A 22,185-nucleotide genomic window follows, 5' to 3' on the forward strand; every position below is an offset into this window, starting at 1 on the left:
TATATTTTCCAATGCCTAATGGTTATGAACAGCTAGATCCAACCTCCATGCTTAGTCAGGATTCCTGTCAATATGGAATAATTTCAGCCAGTTCTTTTTCCCCAATTCAAAACTGTTTCCAACTATTCATTATTATGATTGCCACACAGTGGTTCATATTTTCTAACGGAGGTACACTAGATCTTATGGTACACTAGCATCAAGGTATAGTTTCAAAGAGAGGGACCGGGGAACCTATCCCACCTGAAAGCCTTGTCTTCCCACCTGGAAATTATGAGCTCTAATTTCTATGCTTAAAAGGAAAGGGCATTCTTGGCGTAGCTGGGAGGTGTCATGATTCCTGCATTTGCTTCAGTGCTTCACCTGGGAATTAAGGTTCTTTGCTAAGCTCTATTTCAAATTGAACACTGATGTCATACGGCCATAGATCAAAGCGCAAAAAGCGGATCAGTGCTAATGCAAATCAAGTGAGACAACCTGAGTCAGAGAAGTTTCACTGTTCTCTTTTTCCTTCAACAAGACCTGCAGACATCCCAGGAACACAGTAGCTATGGGTCAGTGCACAGAAGGCACGCTATGTGATGCTAAAATGCTCCAAATTTTTAGAGAGTCACTGAACAATCTGGGTGTGTGGCACTCAGCCACCAGGTTGTTTTGTCAACCAAAAATAGATTACTCAAGGTGGGGTGCAAAAGTTCTAAAATTAAACCAAAGCTGCTAGGGGCAAAGGAAACAATTCTTGGTATTTAACCAACAGAGAGAAATTCAGACAAGTCTTGATGTCCTGTAACTGGCAGCTCATGGTTACAGTTTAGAGCCCAGGAATTGTTTTTTCAACAAATTTTTCACTCAAAAAAAACAAATCTACTGTGGAGTTTAAGTCCATTTCTCCCCCAGGGCACTGTTAAATTTGCTTATTATTAGGACTGTAAGCTCTATAGTTGTTTTAAAACTGGGTTGCTCCATCAGCTGACAACCCACTGGGTGGGGCTGCAAGTTAAGGGCACACTTGTCTGTTGTTGTTTTTTTAAAACACTTTCAGTTCAGGTGTGATAGTATAATAGAAAAGCAAAAGGGAAAGTAAGAGAGAACTGTATGCCCACATCATGAATATTTGTGCAGCAGAGTTCAGCCCTTATCAGGTTGAATCAGGATACCTCTGTGACTGTACAGTAGTTCCATGATTGTATTTCAACTCCATTCTATTAACGGAGGAACAAGAGCTGGAAAAGTGGGGTCGGGGGCCTATCGCAGAGCAAAGCATGTGAAGTAAACACACCGCAGAGCCAACCACTCCAAAGATGTCTCGGACATCACGGACAGGCTGCTTGTTCTTCTTTCTCCGAGAGCGGGTGTAAGTGTCAAGCCGTCGCTGCACAGCTGCAGCCTGAGTCTTGGTCAACGTGGAAAGCAGGACACTGTTGCCATTCTCTGCGGCGTGGTCCCCAATTAGATCTGAAAGCCCCGCGTCTTGGAGCCATTCGGCTTCGGCTTCCCCTTCTGAGAGGCACAAGGAACAAGGAGGAAGGCAAGGTCAAAAAATGAGAAGAGCCACAAAGTTGGTAAATCCTGGTAGGCTAGATTGCCCAGCTCCCAGCCTTCTGGCAGGCTACCATGTTTATCCTAGCTAGGTTCAGTTGTCACCTCCCCAAAACCTGGCCAAGATGATGTTTTTAACAGATGCATGACAGGCATAATTTCAGCATGTTGAGCTTTTCCAAACACAGAGCTAGGGAGTTATGGAAGTGTGTTGAATTTCTGCCTGTCATTCAGCTCTTAAAGGTACATAGCAGATAAAGTCTTGGGCTAGACTAGTGGTCCATCTGGTGCAAACAGACTATGCCAGGTAGTGGTGGTGGTTCTTCACTGTTTCAGGCAGAGGGGTCTTTGCCAGTCCTCCTTACCCAACATCCTCTCTTACTGCAAGGGGATTGAACCTCAGAACTCTCATAAGCAAGATATATGTTATGTGGTTCCCTCCTTCTCATGAAGAAAAGGAGGCAAGCCAAGGCATTTCCATCAAACTACCTGAAACCACATAGCTAAGTGGCCTTCCTTTGAGGTTTCCAAAAGCAGTTACACAGCATCTATCATGGGCAGTTCAGCAGCTGGAATACAAAAAACGCCCAAAGAAAACCCACAAAATAATGATGAGTCTATGAACTGTCACTGATGTAGAGTTCTGGAGCTGGGCTAAGGAGGCCTCAATCAAGACGGGACAGTTGTGCTTCTAAATCAGGCGACAGAAGAGGGATTCAGCCTGTTTCGGATGGGGGTGACTCCCCTCGAAGAATCAGGTTTGCAGTTTAGGACTGCTCCTGGGTGCACCTTAATGTCTGAAGAGCCAGGTGGCAGCAGTGGCCAAATGTGCCTCTGCTCAGTTTTAGTCTGGTGCACCAGCTGTGACTCTTCCTGGGGAAATATTATCTAGCTAAGGAAGCATATGCTTTAGTTGCAATAGATTACTGCAATGGATTATATGCTCCACATCTGAGGTCACCAGCCTGGGCCCCACAGTCGCAAGACTCTGAACTTTCATTGTTTTTAAAAACAAAGTCTCAAGCTCTCCTCTAAAGCAAGTTATGCAGTAAAATATACAGGCACCATTCTAAGCAATTTCTGTAAAATGAGCAAGACTGGCTGATCCCACCTGCCAGCTCTTTTAGCCAAAGTCAGAACTCTGGCTGGTGAGTTGTCTGAACACCAGGTAATAGGAACCCTCAGGGTCCTAAAGACCTGCTGTTTCCCTTTCCCTTTTAATGCACTTTTCCTGCGTCTGTCTTATTTTCTGGGCAAACACTTCAACAGGTTAAGCCTTTTCTCATCTGGAAATACAATTGCGCAAAAAACAAACCTTCACCATAACTGTAGTTTCTCCAATTTTGTGTTGGATATATGTTATGGATATATTTGGTTCTGTCTGTCTGTATGTTCTAGCGTTTTATCCATGGATAAACAATGGTTTTCTGCTGAGAATAAAATTCAATGTCTCTTAAAATGAGGATAATATCCCCAACTATTTTCTTCGTGTGGCTGTTCATCTATGCAGGACGTGACATTTCCTCCTATGCTCGAATTTATGATTGCTCTGGAAAACCTCCAATACATTTAAAAAGGCTACTGGATAATGGACTACCTGCAGCACTCCCCAGTGGTCCCAAACAATTAGGCCCTGTGTAGGGCCAACTAAGATGCTTACACACAGAGAAACAGGCTATTGGAAAAGAGATTATCTGTAGCACCACCTAGTGGGTCCAAACAATTAGGCTTTGTGTAGCATCAGCATTTACTGTGAAACTAAGGTGTGTATATACACACAGAGACATAGAGTTGTACCTTGGTTTTTGAACACCTTGTGACTCGAACGTTTTGGCTCCTGAGCACCGCAGAAGTAAGTGTTCTGGTTTTCTAACTATTTTGGAAGCCGAATGTCCAATGGAGCTTCTTTTGCTTCCAACTGAGTGCAGGAAGCTCCTGCAGCCAGTCGGAAGCCACGCTTTGGTTTTCGAACATTTTCGGAAGTTGAATGGACTTCCAGAACAGATTCTGTTCTTGAACCAAGGTACGACTGTATTAACACAAAAAGCAGCATACCACCTTCTGTTGTATAGTTGTTTTCTTCTGACAAGCTTTGGTCACAAGCAAGAAATTCCAAGCAAGCAATGATTATTACTCAGTTCCTCTTAAAGGCAGAGGTAGTTGTTTCCCCATGGGAGTTTTCATTTCCTCTCCCCTTAAGTCTAGCCAGACATGCAACATACCCCTTGGGGGATGGAACCACAAAACTCGGCATCCATTTATAGCCCAATTCTTCTTGGTGAAGGAGAAAGGTGTGCACACAACCGATTATTAATATGTCTGGGTTTGTTTGTTTTTAAGAATCTTATTTTAAAAAATGGGGAGTGCTGAATTAAGGGTACTTTTAAGCATTATTTTCAAAACAAATTCCATGCCCCAAGTTTCACAACAATGAACCCAAACGCCATACCCCTAAAAACACAGAACACAAAAGAGCCCGCAAGATCAGTGCAATGGCTCATCTGTCCAGCATTCTGTTCTCACAGCTGCTGACCAGACAGATGACTCTAAGAAACCTGCAAGCAGGATCTGAGCACAAAAGGACTCTCCCCTCCTGCCGTTTTCAGAAACTGGTTTTCAGAATTTCAGTTCATCATCTGGGAAGCAGTCACGTGTCTACAGGGACTTCTTCTGTCCCTCAAACACAGAAGGATTTCATAGAATCACAGAGTTGGAAGGGACCCTGTTCCAAACCCCTGCAATGAAGGAATATGCAGCTGTCCTTTAAGGGGATTGAACCTGCAACCTTGGCCTAACCTACCTCACAGGGGAATTAAATGAGGGAGGAGGGAACCATATATGAAACCTTAGACTCCTTGGAGGAAAGGAGGGGGAATATAAATGCAGCACAAAAATACCGTATTTTTCGCTCTATAAGACACACTTTCTCCCTCCAAAAAAGTAAGGGGAAATGTGTGTGCGTCTCATGGAGTGAATGCAGGCTGCACAGCTATCGCTGAAGCCAGAAGAGCAAAACGGATTGCTGCTTTCGCTGTGCAGCTATCCCTCTTGCTGTTCTGGCTTCTGGGATAGCCGCACGAAGCCTCTTCAGGGCAGGGAGATCATTCCTCCTGCTACCTTGAAGAGGCTTTGTGTTGTTTTCGCTGAAGCCAGAACAGCAAGACGGATCGCTGCACAGCGATCCCTCTTGCTGTTCTGGTTTCTGGGATTCAGAATATTTTTCTTCCTCCTCCAAAAACCAGGTGCATCTTATGGTCTGGTGCATCTTATAGAGCGAAAAATACAGTAAATAATAAAATATGCCTTTTCCCCCTTTAAGCATCTTACTCAGCTGATGACTCCAGTAAACAGGCACGTTTGCAAATTATTCTTCATTCCCACAACTCAAGTGGAGCTACAGAAACATTTTACCTTCTGGGGGCTTGGCATCCATAAGGTTGCATTCATCCGGCTCACATTCGGTACTCTCTTTGATGCTCTCCACCTCTAGCCAAAAAGTATCCATTGCTAAGTTGCTTGAGGAATCTGCCCTGGAATGCCTGCACTCTGACTGCAGCAGCTCCGAGGAACTTTTCCGAGGAAAGCGACTCATTCTGCAAGCGCAATTTCTAATGAGGAGGGAAAATGAAAGCAAATGTTTCAGAGACTGAAAGATATCTGCTCGGCATTCATGCTTACTGCGTGCACACACAGACAAAAACCCCCATCATTCTCCCAACAAAGATGACATCCAGAAAAAAGATAAAATTCCAAAGTGTCTTATTTTTCTGTTTTTGTTTAGCGGTAATGTGGGCTGAAGGGTAAAACTGAGCCCAGCCTTTTGACATGAGTGTAGCTGCAACAATGCAAGCTTCCTTGAACTGTCCTGTACATGACCTAGAAGGGAACACTCTGCGGAGAATGCAAAGGAAGCACCAGAGCTTCTGGTTCTTGGAAAAGATTCAGAGCTGATTTAAGCCTGTGAGAGTCAAAGCTTCCAAAACTTGAAGAGGAAAATCATTGCAATCCTAGGAACATGAGAGTCTGACCTGGGAGCCTTTTAAATACGGCATGAGCACAGAGGGGCTTCACTTCATTGGTCTCTGAGTATGCCTATTTGGGTGCAGGGTGATGGGAGAGAAGTAAGAATTGGTAGCACGTAGGGCCCACATAAAACTGAGGTGGGAGCTGAATGTAAGCTGTAGGCCTTTGACCTTGAAAAAGGCTATTTATTTTCATCTCCTTTCACTTTAAGCCACATACAACCCATTAAAGCACCCTTTCATACTCAACCCACAGGGGTTGGGTAAACTTTTTCAGCCCAAGGGTCACATTGCCCCCTTTGCAAACCCCCCAGGGCTGCAGGCACGCAGTGGGCATTGTTACTTCTTAACTTCACACATGCACACACACAGTAATACCTCCACGAACGTCCGTCCCGTCGACTGTCCATTTCGGCGAACGTCAGCGGCAAACCTGGAAGTACCAGAACAGGTTACTTCTGTGTTTGCCGCTCACGCATGGGCAGAAGCGCAAACCACTCCGCACGTGTGCGCAGAGTGGTGATTTGTCGAGTGTCCCTTTCATCGAGCGTCCGGGGCTCCGGAACAGATCCCAGACTGAGGTTACAAACACCTCGGGTTACAAACACCTCGGGTTACAAACCCCGCCAACCCAGAAGTAGTACCTTGGGTTAAGAACTTTACCTCAGGATGAGAACAGAAATCGCGCGGCGGCAGCACGGCAACAGCAGGAGGCTCCATTAGCTAAAGTGGTACCTCAGGTTAAGAACGGTTTCAGGTTAAGAATGGACCTCTGGAACGAATTAAGTTCGTAACCAGAGGTACCACTGTACGCAACACGAGGTATGACTGTATACCACACACATAAAGGCTATTAGCAGTATGCCTCTGAATACCAGTTGCTCAGAAATGGAGATGGGCAGAGCGCTGTTGCACTCATATCTTGCTTCCGACACACATCTGGTTGGCTATTATGAGAACAGGAGGCTGAACTAGATGAGTCATTGGCCTGATGCAGCAAGCTCTTATATTCTTAGCACAGTGCAGTCACAGAGCCCATCCCAGAGCTCAGGTGAACCATCTTAAATTCCCCTCGTATTGTAGAAAGGCAAAGAGGAACCCCTCCATGCAGCCAGTGCTGCAATGGGGAGGGAAATCACAGTCATGTCAGGAGGAAAACCTCCTGCAGCCACCTTTCCTTTGGGGGCCAAAAAATTGCTACAAGATAATGATATATAGTCAAACTCACTCAAGAATGATTAAATCATCCAGAATGATTGTATACAAATGCCTACTTAATTCATTTGAAACAATACGTCTTGAGGTCACTTAGTTCAAAGCATTTGTAATACATTCCCCACTGCATTCAGCTTTCATAAAACCTGCCTAAACTCACCCACAAATCCAAACTTTTTGTTATTTAATGATTTATACCAAATCAATAATTTCCAATGCAACTTACATGCACAGTTAAGACAATGCAGCAAGAAAACACAAATTGAAGTTGGCCAAATCAGACAGGAAAAGCTTCAGCATTAACAGGAAAAGTCATCTACCATCCTGCCAAAATTTTTGGAAAGTAGGGCACGTTTCACCTGGTGCCTTGGGAATAGTAGGGTGAGCACAAGGCAGAAGCGTTTGCAAGAGTTACCAACAATGACAAGCCACACTCCTGAAGCTGGTGGACCTCAAAAGCAGGACCTCATGTGACTACGTCTTTGATAGGTTCATCTGCGAGTAGGTGGTGCTTCAGATAATTTGGGTCCTAGGCTATTTATGGTTTGACAGGCAAACAAAACAAAACAACGGTACTGTGCATTGTGCCTGGAAACCACTCAGGAGCCAAGAAGGTCTTTCAATACTGACAATATCTGATCAGTTCCAACTTCATAACCTTCCTCTCCCATTTTGTTTCTGAACTTTATTCACAAGCAGCCCGTGTATAATGCATTACAACAGGCATTTCAAGGTTCTGTTTAATGTCACAATAATTGTTTATTGTCTTATTGTCCTCTTTTCTGATGGTTTTTTTTTTAAATGTCTGCTGCTTAGAAAGGGGAATAATTAAGCAGTGTAGAAATATCTTGAATAAATAAATAACATTAAAATAATCATAATCCAATGTAGGCATCGCCAGGCATTGGTAACTGTGACAAGATTGGTATTTCAGGAGATAGCACCGTGAGGCAAAGATGCCACATAAGCAGGCCATAACCAAGTTGAGCATATGTGGACACAAAGCTTTACTTCTACAAAGAGTGAAGTCTCTTGTGACTGTATCAGCTCTCCTGTGAGACAGCCATAAAAGGTGTTCTCCAGAGCTCAAAGCTAGTTCTCTGACTTAGTCTCACACCAACACTCCAGCTTCCCTTCCCTTGATCCTTTTCACAGGGACAGACCCAGATGACATCGTCCTTCGCTGAGATAGGGAGGGCAAGAAAGGTATGCCTCCACTAAGAAGGATGTCATGAACCAGGGGCCTAATCCCACCTCAGCGGAAGAGGTCCAAGGCAGCGCCTCGCTCTCACACCAGCAATAAGATGTGCTGCACAGATCTTGTGCTGTGCCAAAACTGTCTTCTAATTTCTCTTCACCTGCAAAATGTGTTTTTGTGTTTTTGCCTCTTTTGCAGTACACTTAAGAATTTGCAAATGTTTGATTTATCCGGCGCTCTGCAGTTTCTCTGGCTGCACACCATTCCTGAACAAACAAACAAACAAAAGACCCATGGGAGGAGTTACCACATCACATCATCTACTTTTAATTGAAGTGAGAGAAGCCACAAAGGTAGCTCCTGAGTGGGAAGGGACAACAAAACAGTCCCCACACACACACACACACATTGTGCTGAGGAGATAGCACCCATCATTGAAATCCAGTACCATAGCTACCAGTAGGCTGCCGTCACCTCCACGTTTAAAGGTTCCTAAAGTAAGCAGTTCCCCATTCACAGTGAAATCCTCATTCATTGAGCCAGCCACTTGAATCTGCTAGTTGTCAGAACAACGTCCAAATTCAATTTACCCAGCTTTCAGTACTGCTCAAAGCTTTCCATGCTGCTCCTTCCGATTATCAAAGACCTAAACTTGACTTTGTCTGGGCACATTTCTGGAACCTCACCCATAGCGGCCATCTTAGAACCCGACCCTTTGCTGCCAACTGACTTTCATGTTGGAACCAGACTTGTGTTCTCTGGCCTTTCTGGAATTCGACTCTGGCCTGGCCCAGCTCTGCTCACTGGAGCCAGGGCATGACTTTGAACCTAGAACCAGTGCTGCCCCACCTGTGCTAGACTATCTCCCCAGCAGCGATCGCTGCCTGGACGACAGGCTGAGCCTTCCAGCTATTTGCTACCTATTGGGAGAGCATCTTACCAGCCAGCCAACAGATAGCTTTAAAAGTCAATGAAACATATCCTTGGAGAATAGCGAAATCAATGGCTACAACTATATGCAAAATCCAGCATGCTCCTGGGGAACAGCAGCAAGAGCAGGGTTAGTGCCTTCATTTCCTGCTTGTGTGCTTTCTCTAGGTACTCGATAGGCCGCTACAGGATAAAGGACAATGGACCAGATTTTTAAGGATGCTAACCAGGCAGGACAAAACTTCTGCTAAGTACTGTGCCCCAGTTATCCACTTCCAATTTTACGTAGACTAAAGCACTCCTGGTAGGAAGATGTAGGTCATTATCACTCATTAAAAAGATACCCAAATTTTAAACCACCACATCCTATGGCAGGGGTCAGCAAACTTTTTCAGCAGGTGGCCAGTCCACTGTCCCTCAGACCTTGTGGGGGGCCAGACTATATTTTTTTTTGGGGGGAATGAACAAATTCCTATGCCTCACAAATAACCCAGAGATGCATTTTAAATAAAAGCACACATTCTACCCATGTAAAAACATGCTGATTCCCGGACCATCCGTGGGCCAGATTTAGAAGGCGATTGGGCCGGATCCGGCCCCCGGGCCTTTGTTTGCCTACCTATGTCCTGTGGCAATGAGTTACAAGGACTAACCATGCATAGAGAAGGAGTGCAACTTTAAACTTGTTGCATTTCAATGCCTTTGCTCACTAATAGTAGCAGTCACGGAAGAATCTGCTTTGCGCTACATTTTCAGAGAATTATGCTTTCCAAAAAAAATTGAACACACACATCCGCACACTTCAAAGTTGCTGTTTCTGATGTAGATTAGAATCTGCTATGTTTTATGGAAACACAATGTATGGGATTCAAGAAATACTTTGAAAAATAAGCAACATCTGGAAACATGGAGGTCGTTGAATCAACGTGTGCGTCAGTGAAGTTAAGTCGATTCCCTTTGAAGGCAGTAAGGAAGGAACACTGAGTGATCTCTGGCGAGTAGCAATTTAGATAAAGTGTAGATTATTTTGGCAATGAATCATTGGGGGCAGCTGCTACAATAGCACAGTGGGGAGGAGGGTTAAAAGAAGAGGACTAAATCAAGTTCACTTGAACTCTCATATTTTAATTTTCAATATTATTATTTTTTTAAAAAAACCTTACTGCGTAATCCAAACCCCTGTCAAGCAGAGGAAGGTCACGATCTCACCAGTGGCAGAGCAGGGAGCATCATTCCATAGGCAGGGAGCTGTTCTGAGCTGGGTGAAGGGAGAACTTCACCCTACCCAACACACATGAAGTCGACTGTGGGTTTGGATTGCACCCTTAAGTGCTGGCGTTGCGTTGCACCCAATCCAACAACCAAGTCGCATATAGCACTGCCCTCATTTCTATGCACTGTTGCTTTAGGAATAGCATGTATTACACAGCAGCATGTATTACACTGAAGCAAATGCATACATTTTGGAAGTCAAAACCTGGGCCTGTCAACGCTATAATAACAGCCTTTACCTAAGGTGTCATGGACTTTGAAGACACTCAAACTCAGGACGCAAGGGAGAAACGTGCTAGGAGGAAGGCACGCTTGGCAAATCCACACAGTGATCAGCTCCCGCTCAGAAACCAATGTCCCCACTGTGAAAGGACGCGTGGATCCAGAATTGGCCTCCACAGTCACTTACAGACTCATTGTTAAAACCGTGTTTATGGAAGACAATCTTACTCGGCTACGAGTGATCGCCAAAGAAAGAGAAGAAAGAAGACATAGCTCTGCCCTGAATCTCATTATATGTGCTTAAGGACCCAGAAAACAAGTGGTTAGCTGTTAATTTCCTATCCAAACTGCTTTCTTCTTCTTCTTCTCAACCTGATTTGTGATGTGCCTGTAAGAAATTAAGTCATCCAAGCAGATGAATCCCATACATGTTATGTCAGATGTGGTGTTCAAAGAAGATTACTCCCAGCTAAGGGTGCACAGAATTGCAATCTAGGGCTGTGTGTGCATTACTACTTACTCTGCATCCAGTGTACTCCCTCTGCTAGTTTTTGAAGTCATATACACATGATGGTAGCCACAAACCATATCATTCCTTCACTTACTGGAGATCTACTGCTTCTGATGTGTTCCCCACCACCACCCGCTTCAATCCAACTAGAAAACTTAAGCCACATTCACATCGAACGTAAGACATATGTGCACATTTGAGACAGCAATCGCACGTGTGCTCATAAGTGCACATGTGCAAATGACAGCTTCATGAACAGGAGTTTGGGGCATGTGTGTCTGAATAGGCCGTGCACATTGGGTGATGATGATATCCCCACTTCCTCTTACGATGTGTACAGCACCATGCAAATATGACTTGAAAGGCAGAAGGCGAAAACAGATTTGCTGCATTTTAAGCCACTAACCCTAGTGGACATTCCCAGTTGTTAACCCAACATTAGAGCCCATCAAGTAACTTTCAATATTCATAACCATAAAAACAGACCCCAAAAAAGGGGAAAGATGCACACGAGGCCAAAATATACCCTTTGCACTGGTTACTGACCAGTAAACATAAGCCAAGGTTGCTATGCAGTCGGTTGTTCCAAGGTTGAATCATTCCACCCAAATAGATGCTCCCCGCCCCTGCAAGCTATTGGATTCCTGCCTTGTGTTTCTCAATGCCCTTTCCACATGGAGAATGGAATTAGACAGCCTTCCAGTTCAGCAGCTGCGTTAATAAAGAGCATTTCCTCTTATTGTTCTCAACTGCTTTAAAGGGTAGACTTGCTTGCCACAAGCAGAAGCCAACAATAATGTGATCCACTTCACAATGGTTCCAACTTAGCTTGCAATAAAAACGGAAATGGTGATGGTGGCATCTCATGTCAACAACACTGGAAGAAGAAAATTCTGAATACTAGAGTAATTTCTAGGGGCAAAGGACCTCCCCTGTCAGAGGCATTCTACCTTTGAATGGCAGTTGCTGGGAATCACAACTGAGGGAGAGTGCTGTTGCATCTGACTGGTCACTGTGGGAACAGGATGCTGAACTAAATGGCCCTTTAGCTATCATGCTATCACCATGCTATCAGAGCTTAGGCAGAAAGGATTTATTCAGACACAGCTGAGCGAGGAGCCCGGTGAAAGCTTGACCACTCAAGTGGATCAGGCCACAAAGTTGTGTATACACAGTACACACACCACACATATAACCAGGTAAGGATTTGGTAAGGAGGGGCGCCGAGAGTTGGAGGAAGTCAGAGGAAATGACAGCTTCAAGAAATTCAGCTCTTCCACCAACCTTCAACTAGTCTCTCAAGGTCAAATAATCAGTTGGCAGAGAGAGGATGGATGAAAGGGATAAAAAAAGAGCAAGGGGGAGGGGGTTAATGAAGTGGGAAACTAAGTCCCTCTTTAATTTGCTTCCAAGTTTATGCCTGGAGCACTCTCGTTGCAATAACGGATTGTACTAAGCAATTACTTAAACCTACATTGGCCTGATCAACAGATACAAGGACTCCCTTGCAGTGCAGAAACTTTGCAGCAATGACAACAATAATCATAAAAGAGGTGGGGAAAGCAGCCAAGTGAGAAAGCAGGCAGATATGTGCCTTGGAGAGTTAAAAATTGGAGACAGTGGAGAGGGAGGGAGGGAAGGAAGGTTGGGGTGTGCAGATCAACAGGGGCACAGGCAAGGGGAGATACGGTGATAGGGCAGGAGTGAGTAACATTCCTTTGTGGGGATCTGGGCAGGACCCAGTAGCCGAAATGAGAAGCAGCAGTGGATCCAACACCTATCTTTGTACAGTAGGATACTTTCTGCCCATTCAAAACACACACACCTCTATTCAGCAAGGAGGAGATGTCCAGAGCACATTCCAGCCAGGCAAAAAGCAGTGCTTACTTCAGATGATGCCACAATAACTTGGCTGTTGTATAGAGATCTCCACATGAAAGATTCAAAGCACATGGCATCTCCCAAAGAATCCTGGGAGCTGTAGTTTGCTCTTTACAAGATCTACAATTGCTATAGCCCCCTTCACAAACTACAGTTCCCAGGATCCTTTGGGAGATTGCCATGTGCTTTGAATCTTTGGTGCGGAGATCTCCATGCAACAGGTAGGACACTGGCCTGATCCAGCAAGCTCTTCTTATGATTTTACAGGCTTTTTTTTTACATGGAAACCATCTATTTCTGACACAGAAAAAAATGGTATTCCATTCAGTTGTATACAACAGAATTTAAATCAAGAATGCAAAAGGCTAGCAACTGCTAAGGACCTGTTCGGTATAGGTGCTGTATTAGAACAGAGTGTGGAGATGACAGCCCATTATCTGCAACCAGGACTGTTGCCTCTCCACAAACATCTGCAGTTCCCAGAGGCTACTGGTGCAGCCTCTGGCACTGTTATTGCACAACATGCCAAATCTTGGCTTAGTAGGACTATGCATACACAGAATCATAGAGCTGGAAGTGACTCTATGGCTCATCTAGTCCAACTTCCTGAAATGCAGGCATATGCAACTGTCCCATACGGGGTTCAAACTTCTGGGCTCTTAATGTTTGTTCACTGTACCAGTGGCCTGGTTCACACAGCATGCTAAGCTAAACCTTGGTTTTGTGAGATTGCACAAACAGGTGGGCTCCTGTTTGGGCCCCAGAGCCGATCTGCTCCTCCCAGATCCCTTTTGCTGTCAGTTTGGCTTAGCATGCCACTGGAACGGAGACTCAAGGTTGTGTGAAGGCAAACCTTGGCTTTACTTAGTGTGGAGCACTAGGGAGTAGAAAAGCGGATGCGACTTCCCCTCCAGGAGTCTGCACATTTGCATGGTCCTGCTAAGCTAAAGTGTGGCTTAGTATGTTGTGTGAATCAGCTCAGGCAAAGCTTAAGAATCAAGTTGAGACACAAGCAAGCTTGTGGACTTGACTGTTGTCCCCACACATTGCTTGTTTTCTGATTTCACATTTAGATGCATCTCTTCCTTCAGGTCTTGGGAGGTAACTGATTCAAAGAATTGGTTCCCTTTGCTGCTGGAATGCTGTTTTATGATGCTTATCTGCTTTATGGTTTTACATTACAAGAGGCCAGTGGAGGTTAGTTCCTTTTTAAATTGCATTTTATCCTACCCTTCTGAAGACCTCAGAGGAGCATGCTCAGAGGACCTGTTGATGGGATTTTACCATTGTACTGTGGAGAGTGTATTAACTTATGGTCTGTGTGTGTGGTTTGGGAGCTGAACGGTCAGGGAAAAAACAATGCTGTCCAGGGTTGTAAAGACTGCGGAGAGAATAATTGGGTGCACTCTTCCCACCTTGGATCAAATCTATGCTTCCAGGTGCCATAAGAAAGCTGCAGAGATAGCGCAGGATAGTGCGCACCCCGAAAATGATCTCTTTCAGCTTCTGCCTTCTGGAAGAAGGTACAGGGTTATAAAGACTAGGACTAGCCGCCTGAGAAACAGTTTCTACCCAAATGCGATTTTGGTTTTAAACACAGTATAAGGAGTCTCTATGGGAGTATATTGTATTTAAAAATGGGGTATCAGAGTTTTTAGGGGGCTAACCAGGTTGGGATAGTTATGTCTTCATAATTTTTTGAGATGAGAATGAGAATGAAATTGTTTAATCAGCATATGTGTGACCACTGATTTTGAGCTAAGGAATATAGCCATATATGACCTGTGGCTTATTGAAAGCTCTTTCTTCACTTTCTCCCTGTTTGGTTTTATTACTTATGCCTGGATTTTTCTTTTTATCTTGGTGAATTTCCTTGTAAAATAAATAAAACTCCAATAAGTAGACATGCTCAAAGCAGGGCTCTGCAGTGTTCCACAAATGCCAATTCAGTGTTAACGTGGATGGAAACTGTTAGCGTAAAAGGATAAAAAGATTAGGCAACGAACGGGGAGGTGAAGTAATTGTGTAACAGCCACAGGGCAGTTCTCACCACTCCCAGTTCTGTTTTTCCCTATATGCACTAGGGTGGCTGTTGCCTCTACAGGCACAAATGGCATTCAGTTTCTCAACATTTGTGGCAACTAGGTCAACCAAAAGGAGAGCACCTGCTTATCAAATTTATGAGCCAAGTCAAAATCAAAGGGTACTGAGACAGGACTACCTTCACTTCCAAATCACTGTATCAAGCAAAGAAACCAAGTCCTATGGCATTGGCACCTGCTAAATGTAACCCTGACAGGCTACTTAGCCAATTACAAAATGCACAGGGTTTCTCACAGTTCAGAGAAGAACTTCTCTCAAAGGAGGCCCATGCAGCTGAGAGCCCCTCTGCAATGCGCCAAGGAATTGGATGCTGAAAGAGCTGTGTCCTCCATTTCCCGTTACACTGATTTATCAATAACGAAGGGGTAAAAATGCAACAGCTTTTACTACGTATATGATGATCTCCTGCTTTCTCTGCTGTTGAGCCAAAAGCACAATGTGGAGCAATTTTTATTTCCTCCAAGATCAGTGTTTGTTTGTTTTTGCCTAACCTAACCTAACCTCTTCCTTGATTCACCTGACAACAAACAGCAGCCTTTCTTTCTCAATTTAAAGATGTTTTTGCAGTTTTCATCTACAGTCATACCTCGGGGAAAATACGCTTCAGGTTGAGTACTTTCAGGTTGCGCTCCGTGGCGACCTGGAAGTAACAGAGCGCGTTACTTCTGGGTTTTGCTGCTCGCGCATGCGCAGACGGTCAAAATGATGTCACGCACATGTGTGACCCGCGCAGATGCACTGTCGCGTCTTACGTTCTGTTTGGGATGCGAACGGTCTCCGGAACGGATCCCGTTCGCATCCCGAGGTACCACTGAACTTCAAAACTGTTTTGGAAACAGTGTGGCTCAAGTTGTAAGACGGTTGGATAGGATGTGGAAGGCAAACATCTAGGTTCCCTCTTAAGCTCAGCTGCCAGTTCCTTGACTAGACTTTGGTAAATCAATAGATGTACAATAAAGGCCTTTGCCCCACTCATCTAGAGGAGGTGGGGGAGAGAAGACGACTTCTAATGCTCTATCTGGGGCTTCTCTTGCTCGTGATCTAGAATCATAGCATCATGGAACTGCAGAGTTGATCATCTTCTAGTCCAACCCTGTGCAATGCAAGAATCTGCAGCTGTCCCATTTGTGGATCGAACTTGAAACCCTGGCATTATCAGCACCATGCTCCCACCAACTGAGCTATCCAGGCTGAAGAAGCTACAGTTTGTGTGCAAAATGGTGCAGCACGATTGCTGGCAGGAGTGAGACCCCGTCGCAGCTTGGGACTGGTTTACCTACAGGACCACCTTACCCCTTACATGACCACTTGACCACTTCAATCTGTGATAATGGCAGTGTTACATAGCTGCCACAAAATACTGCTTCTGCATTAGTAAGAAATTGATCTTTTAGTATGGAACTCCCTGCATATTGCCATCAGGCAGGCACTTTCACTTTTTGGCACCTTGTAAAAACATTTTTGTTTAGGCAAGCCTACTCAGATATCTAGAATTCTGCCATGTGTTTTAATCTCTGCTTCGCTTATCTTTAATTTTATTTATTTTATTTTTGTTTTATATAGCTGTTCTTGACTGATCACTTTATTGTTTTATTCTTTTTGCTTATTCTTTTGTGTGTTTTTTACAATCAAACGGAAGTCTTTTATTTGGTTGTTTGTATTGTTGTATGTTATGCTTACTGTATGTTATGTTCACGTTTAATGAGGGTGGATTTGTGTATTGGGGGGTGGGCGGTTTATGTTATGTTGTAAATAAAATTCCAATAAAATTAAAACTACAATCAAACGGCATACTGTATAAATATTATGAAACAAACAAACAAAGGGTTCAAAAGCAGCTAAGCACGCTGTTTCAATACTTGTAATCTCCTGTCTGACCCTGCAGGATGCTATAACTCATGCTAGTCAGCCAATGCATAACTAATACATACACTGAGATGTGTGGCAGACTTTCCCTGGCAAGTGTAGGAGTGATCCAGTGAGAGAGGAGGTTGCATACTTTCCTCAGTCGGCAGAGAATGAGACTCTTAATCTCAGGGTTGGGAGTTCAAGCCACACGCTGGGCAAAAGATTCCTGAACTGCAGGGGGTTGGACTAGATGACCCTCGTGGTCCCTTTCAACTCCACAATTCTATGTTTCTAAAATTCACTGAGAGGCCTGATGGGACACTACTGGCGCCACTGAAATGAAAAGGAAGTCAGAATCTGAAAGGTTTTTAAAGAGGAACCTTTATGATTTCTTCCTCTCCCCTCCACCAAATCTGGAATTTCTTTCCTAAGGAGGCCTTCCTCACTTCCCACACCTCACAAGTTTGGAAGGGTAACCACCATTTTCTTGTTGGGTTTTAAACAGCACGTGCTTTGAATATCAGGCCTTGTAGTCATTTTGATACATGTCTAACATGCTCTTCCACCAGACAGTATAATACATAGAATGTACAAATAATGCTATTCTCTTTTTTCATTCTTAGACAGAAAGCCTTTCCCACCATATTTAGACCAGCCCACTGCCCTCCAGCTGTTTTGTACTACAGTTCCCATCAGCCCCAGCTGGTGCATGTGTGCAGGGCTAATGGGACTTGTAGCCCAAAACAGCTGGAGGGTGCCTGGCTGGCAAAAGCCAGTTTAGACTGTTATGCAACTAACTTGATCAGTACAAAACCTATCATATACCGTATTTTTCGCTCTATAACATGCACCCGACCATAACACGCATGTAGTTTTTAGAGGAGGAAAATCCGTAGGCATGCCACCCATAGGCATTGCCTCCCTAACACGCACAGACATTTCCCCTTACTTTTTAGGAGGAAAAAAGTGAGTGTTATGGTGCAAAAAATACGGTAATTTAATACGGTTTTGCAACCCCATCCTTCAGAGGAGACCAAATTTCTACCATATAACAATGGAGGCATTCTCTCTCTCTCTCCCCACCCCCCACCCCTGTTTTTGGGAAGCATTTGCTGTTCAAGAAGAACATTGGGAAACAGAAACTATTCCGGCTCAGTGATGAGCAAGGAATGATGTAAACAGTAGAGGAATAAACTATTTCCAAGGCCACCAAAACAGAACCCAAGAAGGATCCACTTAAGCTGCATGCTTAAAGAGATTTGCGGGCCATGCAAATTAAAAGCACAGATCCATAAGCTCCTTGCAGTCACCATTTCCCCCCCCCCATCCCCAGATGGAGAGGGGTCAGTTTGGCTCACAAAACCAAATCCAGACTTCAGCGCTGCACCTGCTACTTAGAAGTACAGCTTCTTTGAAGCGAGATGTGCAGATGGGGTTAAATTCAGGGTCACAGACAAAAGAGAAAAAGGGATAGGTGTTTATTTTAAGGCTTATCTCGAAGACAAGTTAACCCCGCCACAAAAATGCACCAAATAGTTTCTGCATGAAGTTTGGTCACCTTGTGGAATGTGACAGAGTCAGATTTTTTTGAACTGCGAGAAAATGCAGCACAGCTGGCACTCAGTCGGCGTGCAGACACTAGAAATACAGGCTTCATCAACCTGAATTTGGAAGGGTGAGGAAGAGAGGGAGATGATGCAAGGGAATCTGGATCAATAACCACAGCTTTAGTAACAGTTCTTGGAAAGGATAGCACTGAAGACTGCGGGGTTCAACAAGGCTAGGCATCTTAATGGCAATCCAGTACGGATGCTGTGGTTACTACAACACTAATTGAACATGTGGCCATTCGGAAGAGCAATTAAACTATTGGGATTTTTGGCATATCATTTTGCAAGCATCACGTAGTCACAGGCACCATCAATCATGCCTGCAAATACGTAACAGAGTATTCATTATGCAAGCACTGGGTGACTTACATGCATGCATGCATGATTTCAATTTAAGCAGTATATCTGAATTTCCATCATCAGGCTTTGGTTAATACTAAAATCCCATACATGATGCAGTATGAGGCAAAAAGAACAACAGATATATTGAAATTGAGATCCTTTCAAGATTTTTTAAATAAAAAAACCCACAGTCATCTTAAACTGTGCCATCTAAAGTTTTCAAAATGAAGTAGACCCTCCTCTTATTTTATTCTGCCATTGCTTCTTGACAATTTCCCATAAACCTATCCTTCAGTCACGACTTCCCCACCAAAAAACCCCGAAACTAGCCTGTTAGAATGAGAAGTATATAAAGCAAAGAAAAAACTCCTGGTAACAAATGCCTGTCAAAACAAAAACAAAACTACCAAACTTGTGTTGATGTATCAATCTGCCTTATATGAATATGGGAAATGGAAAGTACTTCCCAAGTCAGAGTGCATGATACAGTAGTTGACTAAATATCCACAATACCACAATAAATATACGGACAGTGTGATCCTAAGTATATCTCCTCAGAAGCTTGTCCAGTTGCTTTCACTGGAACCAACAAGCAAACAAAGGCGCTGAGAAATGTAGCCTATGTATATCTTATATAAAAACTCTGGGCGTACTCCCACATTTGGCTCTAAACTATGATTGAGAAAATTTCAGTCCATTAGAAGTTATGCTATCCCTTTTACTTCCCTTTACTCAGAAACAGTTTCCAAGACAAGTTATCATTTCTTTAATAAGGGTTTATGCAGTAGTTTCTAACACTGAAACAACTTTTTTGCATTTCCTGAAACAGACTACTAAGAAGCTCATTTAAAATGCACCAATTTAGACTGTGATTGCAAAAAAACCAAAAGAAACAGACAAATAAGCGATATCAATTACCGGTATTTGCTACAATCTTTGCGTACTGAGTTTTATTAGTCCCTTAAATTTGGGGTTTCCCATTTGATTACACTACCAGCATAGCACAAAACCACCTTCTACGCTAGTGTAAATCACCAAAAAGGAGGCATCCCAAAACAAAGATGTGAGAATTACCTGCAAACACCTGGATGACCAGAAGGCTGGATTGGCTGCAGTAGGACCTGAGGTCTAGGAATGCGAGTCCTAACAAATCCGGACCTGCCATGCTTTCCAAATTTATCCATATTCCTTTATACAGAGTACAAAATGCTCTTCTCTGCGGAGAGAAACACCAACCACCAGTCCATCTGTGTCTCTCTTCAAATAGTCCCAGAACAGAGTAAGTTCCTGGAACACTTTTGGATTGTTGAGCAGCTGACTGCAGCAAACGCAACAGGGCTGCTGCACCACCCAGTCACGTCTCAGGAATGCTGCTAATTAGACAGCAAATCCTCCTCCTTCTTCTCTCCTCATATACGGCAGGGTGAGAACGGAGAGATAAAAATCTAGCCAGCATACCCATGACTTCGGTCCAAGAACAGTCATCAGCAACCTCGTGCTTGGTAGGCTCATAAGGAAGGCACAAGCTGGAAATGCAAGGCTTTACCGGTGACAGGCGAAGCCGGCAGAATCCAAACTTTGACTGCTTTTGGGCAATCTCTTGTCGGCTGCAAGGCAGGAACAAAACGGGAAATACCTGTCCATGCCAGGTCAATCTACAACCAAGTTTAGCCCCGACAAATGCTATCAGGATACAGACAGTTACTTTTGGTAGTCAGACAGCAGGGAGTGAAAAGCTTAAATATTACACTTTAAAGGCTCTGGTACGGCTCCGGAAGTCATGCCCACAACTAGAAGATCCAGAAAGACAAGGTTGTATAAACACACACACACTACTCAAAAAGACGGCACGGTGCCTTTGTCTGAAGTCTGCTTCTTCACAATTTGGCCGTGTACACACCATACATTTAAAACAGATTTCTCTTCTCTCCCTCTAGCCTGCAAAAGTAAAAACTGGGAACTGTAGTTCGTGCTGGGAATTGTAGCTCTCGGAGGGGTAAAGTTCCCAGGGTTTTTGGTAGGGATGTACTTTAAATATATGATGTGTAGGAACCCCAGATCTCCTTATGATAAACATATCCCGCATGTTTTCAACAAGTCTTTTAAGTGGAGATCATTATCCCAGTCTGCATCTGTCTCAGAACTATTTTTAGCTGACTTTATAGATTTGTTTTTTAAACGTTTGCATTTTTAAAAATAAATGTAATTGTTTTACAAATGAAGCTGTTGTTGTTGTTAATTAAATGTGTATACCACCCTTCATTTGACGATCTCAGTTCACAGCATAAAATACAGAATAAAACCACAAAGAACATAACCAGAAACAAAACAAAAGAAAACCACACACCCTCTTGCAAACACATTTAAAAGGACATAGACTGTTAATCAGCTGAAGGCCTGGTTGAACAAGAACGTTTTCGCATGGCGCTTACAGATGTATAATGAAGTTGCCATTTCTACACTTCTTTTAATTTATGGTTGTGACCATTTTGTTTCAGAAATGTTTTGTTGTAACCTTCCCTGGGACCTTATGGTGAAGGGTGGGTATGAAATCTAATAAATAATAGTATGCGCGCGCGCTCTCTCCCTCTCTCCCTCTCTCACTCACACACTCACACACACCCACACACACCCCTCTATGTATTTCACAAGAGAAACAACCTTAAAATATGTAAGATGGCACCTTTCCCCTATATCAATGCCTGCTGGTTTAACATGACATCTTGTAAATATTTATTTTACCTCTTAATCAGATGCCAACTCTCTCACGCATTATATATATGAGAGAAAGAAGGCTCAAGCAAAATCTTTTCCCAACACACAGATATTTGTTACTTTAAGGAAAGAGGCCTAGTCTGGGTCTACACTGCTAATATCATAGGCTCTTAGGGTGCGACTGAGAAAGTGGACGGGGAGAAATCTAACGTACTGGAATGCTGCAATTCCTTTTTTCAGGTGTAGCAATCTCAGGTAATACTAGAACTTCGGGCTATCCACTGAAGTCTTTCTTGCAGTATTCCGAATGTGAATTTAAGACTTTAAGTGAAGTATTTAGTCCTCTAGGTAAAGAAAGCCCAGTAAGATCCACAGCCTTGAAACTTGCAAGAACAAGAGTTATATGACAGTGCGGATGTTATCCTTGCTGCAATTTTCGCAATAGAAAAACAAAAACACAAGTGGGAAAACAAATGCAGCAGGCAATTAAACAGTGAAAAGTCTGCCACTATTTTCTGTGAATCCAAGCACACCTGTAACTTAAAAATACTGTACATACTATACCTAAGGGAACACAGGATATGTGGTCTAGAAAGGATAGGCACTGTGCATGCATGGATGATCATTTTAAAATCTTTGTAAAGCAGGTTCCCGAATATTTCAAATTACCCATGAAACGCCTAATAATAGTGCAAATTATGTTAAAACTTTGCATTTTTATAGAAAAAATATAATTGGGTAGGTTTAACAATGAGAGGCACCTAAAATGCACTGAGT

At 43.5% G+C, this 22,185-nt stretch overlaps 1 protein-coding gene across 2 annotated transcripts in view; it reads right to left on the reverse strand.

The window, feature by feature from the left end:
• Nucleotides 1-20,188, reverse strand: part of ARHGAP40 (Rho GTPase activating protein 40) — a 40,851-nt gene extending 20,663 nt beyond the window's left edge. Inside the window, exons 1-3 of one of the 2 annotated variants that reach the window (XM_082226036.1) lie at nucleotides 19,768-20,188; nucleotides 4,951-5,147; nucleotides 1,280-1,500 (exon numbers count right to left, since the gene is read on the reverse strand). In XM_082226036.1, coding sequence (XP_082082162.1) covers nucleotides 1,280-1,500; nucleotides 4,951-5,147; nucleotides 19,768-19,877 — 528 coding nt within the window. In that variant the 5' untranslated portion in view covers nucleotides 19,878-20,188. The remainder of the gene's footprint in view (nucleotides 1-1,279; nucleotides 1,501-4,950; nucleotides 5,148-19,767) is intronic. The other variant, XM_082226035.1, reaches the window with a different exon arrangement.
• Nucleotides 20,189-22,185: the final 1,997 nt, after the last annotated feature.

Source organism: Podarcis vaucheri (assembly GCF_965113315.1).
Source record: "Podarcis vaucheri genome assembly, chromosome: 6".
Classification (NCBI taxonomy): Eukaryota; Metazoa; Chordata; class Lepidosauria; order Squamata; family Lacertidae; genus Podarcis; species Podarcis vaucheri.